The sequence below is a fragment of the Crocodylus porosus genome, unplaced genomic scaffold, assembly GCF_001723895.1.
Source record: "Crocodylus porosus isolate Cpor-Errol unplaced genomic scaffold, CroPor_comp1, whole genome shotgun sequence".
Classification (NCBI taxonomy): domain Eukaryota; kingdom Metazoa; phylum Chordata; order Crocodylia; family Crocodylidae; genus Crocodylus; species Crocodylus porosus.
In genome coordinates, this window is record NW_017728944.1 from 5,432,468 (window position 1) to 5,436,733 (window position 4,266).

The 4,266-nt window shown below is 48.1% G+C and overlaps 1 protein-coding gene across 1 annotated transcript in view; it reads left to right on the top strand.

Moving 5' to 3' along the window:
• LOC109320387 (membrane primary amine oxidase-like) overlaps positions 1–2,894 on the top strand; it is a 13,478-nt gene extending 10,584 nt beyond the window's left edge. The window contains exon 4 of the mRNA XM_019550474.1: positions 1,232–2,894. Within this exon, the coding sequence (XP_019406019.1) occupies positions 1,232–1,516 (285 nt within the window). The 3' untranslated portion in view covers positions 1,517–2,894. The remainder of the gene's footprint in view (positions 1–1,231) is intronic.
• Positions 2,895–4,266: the final 1,372 nt, after the last annotated feature.

Sequence of the window (4,266 nt, forward strand, 5' to 3'; positions counted from 1 at the left end):
CACATTTGAAAAAAAAATGACCTTAAAATAAATATAGCTGTAGCAATTTGCATATAGTACCCATAGACTTAGTTTACCCAGAAATGATGAATTTTACCTTTTTTTGAAACTGCTGCAACACTTTGCCGGGGTCATTTGACCCCAGTACTCTTTCCTGCCATGGCAGGGGGTCGGACTTGATGATCTGCTCAGGTCCTTTCCGACCCCACCAACTATGAAACTAGTCAGAGAGAGTATAAACTTTTTTTGGTTTGGGGATTTTTTTTGTGCAGTGAGAGAATACAAAATTAAAAAAAAAAAATTCAAGGCCAAATCAGTTCCAAATTCAATAGGGCAAAGCCCAATAGTCAAGTTCCAAAATTCTCCAAATCCAAGCAGGCATCCTACATGCAAGCCCCAAGCCTGGAGGCCTTGGGGTTCAGATGGGCCCTGTCTCCCTAATTTCTGATTAGCATTTTTGCCCCATATCGGTATTTTATAGTCATCCTCAGTGTTGCCTGCATTTAATCAACTTCATAGCTGGTTTCTATTACTGAGTATATGCTGCTTTTGGCAGTAGTTCAAAGACAGGCAATGTATTTAGTGTGGTTTCCTTATATGCAAATATAAGAATAAAGGCGCTTTTCTCCTGTGCTGGTTGGGGAAGAAAACCTTATCTTACATTTGAGTAAATATGGTAGTAGTAGTAGTAGTAGACAACCATTGATCCTTCTGGATCATGGTGTATGCATGAGATGTCACCCAGACCATTGATGTGCAGGCCTAGGCAGGAGTATGGAGGCTGTCCAGACCTTCCATGCTCCCTTTAGGCCATTGAGACAGAATCCAAAGGTCAGGCCGAGTCCAGACGTTCAGTGCCTCAACAGCTGTAGTTGTATCCACATCTGAGAATCAGAACCAGGTCTCCTGTATGCCAGACAAGGTTTCTACCACCAAACCTCAGGGGTCTCCAAGTAAATATGGGACATATGTCCAAACACAGCATCCCTCTTGGGTCACATCCCAGCCAGCAGGGATTTTCTCTTACTCTTTGTTTATACTCAAGCACTTACTAGTCTGTTGCAGGCCCTGATATCAGTCATTGCTCAGCATCTGCATTTAGTGTAATATTGACAGGGAGTGGGGTTGTGTCCATCAAAGTCTACCCAAGGTGTGGTATCCTAGCTAGGAGTTCTCCTGGCATCACCCACTGACCTCTCCCTTTTTCTCTCTCTCTCTCTTCCAATCACAGGATCTGGTTGCCTGGATTTCTGTTGGTTTCCTGCATGTCCCACATGCTGAGGATATCCCCAACACAGTGACTGTGGGGAATGGAATTGGCTTTCTTCTGAGACCCTACAACTATTTTAATGAAGATCCTTCTCGTGACTCATCTGACAGTGTCTACTTCAGGGCTGACCAGGACCCAAGCAGGTGTGAAGTCAATCATGTGGCCTGTCTGTCAAAAACAGCCTCATGTTCACCAGCCTTGCCCCCGTTCACCTATAGCGGCTTCCAGAACCTGAGCAGTGTCTGAGCCACAGGCTGCAGGGACTCACTTGATGCACACTGGTGACTGTTCACAAGGCAGCTGTGCTCCTGTTTTCACATTGTAAGCAGCATAAGAGCATGTAACAACCCTTGGGTTCACTGATGCCTGTAGATTTGTGTGAGGCTTATACTTAGCTGACAAAGTATACAGCTTGCAAAAGCTTCAATGAGAGAGGGTTTATGGGTGCTCTTTCTCTTCCCCTCCCTCCCCCCCACTGTTTCTCAAAGATAAATTGGCTTATTTTGTTGCTCAACTGAAATCAATTAGAGCAGAGGTGTCAAAAATATCTGGCCCTGTGGGCCAGATGAGGGTCACTGGGCCAGTCTGTGGGCTGGATCAGGACCATTCACTGGAGCTAACACTCAGGTCAGTCCAGCATTGGCATCACATGCAGTGTGCTGGCACCAGATCCAGCCCATGCACCAGACGGGTTCGGCAAGCCACATGTAGCACGTAATATCAATCTGAAACTCACAGGCTGGATTGTAGGGGTCCACCATCTGGATCCAGCCTATGGGCTGTATGTTTGACACCCCAAATTACAGTACATTTCTCATAAGCAAAGCCCTGAGAACATGCTGTAAAGAGCCATTCCCTGTTAGCTAGGCCTGGACCACATGCGGTCCCTCAGTATGTTTTCTTGCTCAGAAGTTTTCCTGCAATCCCTGGTTTCCTAAGCACACGAAAGGTCAGACTTTCAAAGGAGTTCAGATCCCATTTTGACACTTACACAAACTGCTTGTCTTAAGTGGGGGCTGAATTTTCTCTGAAAATCCAGTGGGGAGAGAGCAGCTTGGCCAAGTGACCATGTATAAAGGGCAGCAAGGTACTTCTGAGCATACTGTGCTTCGGAGGAGAACTCATCCCCATAGGATGCAGCCACAAAACTGTCAAAGAGGCTGGTGACTATCCTCTTTAAGGACTGGAGGAACACAATGGCACAGTGCATGCTGGAACCTGTCAGTTCCACAGGATATGCCTCTGTAGTGATCACGAAAAAGGATAATCCACTATATGCAGCATAGCCAGCCTTCCCCTACCCCTGGTTGCTGCCTATGTTTGTTCTGAATTTGACATTTCCCTGGCCTTCCTCTCAGATTGAGCTCTTGGTTCCACAGATTCCAGCCACATTAAGACCCACTGCAGGATCACAGTGTATTAAATTGTGAAGAGGAAGCTGTTCAGTCTCACTAGGCAGAGGTTGATGCAGCCTTCACCAGTGGGATTTACAGGCCCAGGAGCTGCAGCCAGCTGTTAGCTCAGGCCCATCATTTACAACCCATGATGTTTCTATATTAGCCCATGGTCTAGCTTTTGGTTTGCTAAGGTATACTTCTGACAAAATATTGCAGCTTTGAGTCCATTTATCTGTACCCAATAATTACACATGCACCATGTTATAGCAAGCAGGGAAGAAGCACCTTTATTACTAAATCTAGGGTAACTAACTACTAATTCAACAAAAGGTAAGCCACAGCAGGGTTGTTTAGGAGTAGCTTCTCAAGATATATATGTGCTGCATTCAGAGGTGTGATTACAGTAAGCACAGGCAATTCCATGTCAGCTTTAACACAGCTATCACAAGTAACTGCAGCAGGAAAGCTGTACAGCATAGGCTGCACATCTTCCTGGGAACTCTGGCATGTACTCGGCAGCTAGACCACACTGAAGCCTATGCCCTGAGTCTTTACTGCTGGTTTCCCATGCTAGCTAGATCAAAGCCAATATGGAGTGTGTCTATGCTGGCTGCCAGCACACCTTCAGCTGCAGCAGAGACACGGCCAACCACTACTTCTGGAGGTCAGTGAGGGATCTTTGGGGAAGAAATTTGGTCCCATATACCAGGATACAGGATATGAGGCAAAAAGTATGGTTCTGTCCCCAGCCCTGCTAACGACTCACTGGGCACATCTACATGAGACACTATGTTGGTGTAGCGATGAGCTACCGTCACGTTGCATCAGCAGGCATCAACCATGATGCTGACACTACTGTGCAGTAGTAGAAACAATCCATGTGGCACCAGGACTGTGCAGTAATGGTGGTTACTGCGCAGTCCAGTGCACGTGTCGATGCAGTAAATGCTGCCAGGTAAGCATCTATATGTGTAGAGAAGCAGGACCAGATTTGTTGCTAATGGAAGCAAACCGCTCCCACTTCCTGGGGCTCTGCAATGGGCCCCTACCACCACCACAGTGAGTTCTAGGCTTCCCCTGTGTGCTAGCTCAGGGGCTGGCAGGAAGCATCAGAGCAGGAGAGAGTTGTCTCCTGGTGAGGGCTGGGACATTGCTCCCTGCCGCTAGGGGTCTGTCTGCTGCCAGGGTGGGGACAATGTTTCCCTCCCTGCCCTGGCAGAAGGAAGCTCCTTGCCCTGGCTCCCCAGTCAGGGCAGGAGACTTGGAAAGAACTGCAGAGGAGGGGCAGGTACCAGCCCCCTGCCCTGATCTGCTGGTGGGGCAGCAAGCAGAAGGGCTGGTGCTGGGCAATCCTTTATCTCCCAGTGCAAGCTCTGTGATTACATGGCTGGCACTGGGAGATAAGGATCTCCTAGTGCCAGCTCTGCAGTCATGATTTCAGAGCAGGGGGCTTGGAGTTCCCTGTTGCTGGGGCAGAGGGACATAGTCCCTGTTCGGGCTCTGGTGACGGAGTCCGCCCCAGCAGCAGGCAGCTCCTGGGGCAGGAAGCAATCTCCCTGCTACTGTGCAGTTAATAACTGCAAGTAAATTTGGTACTTG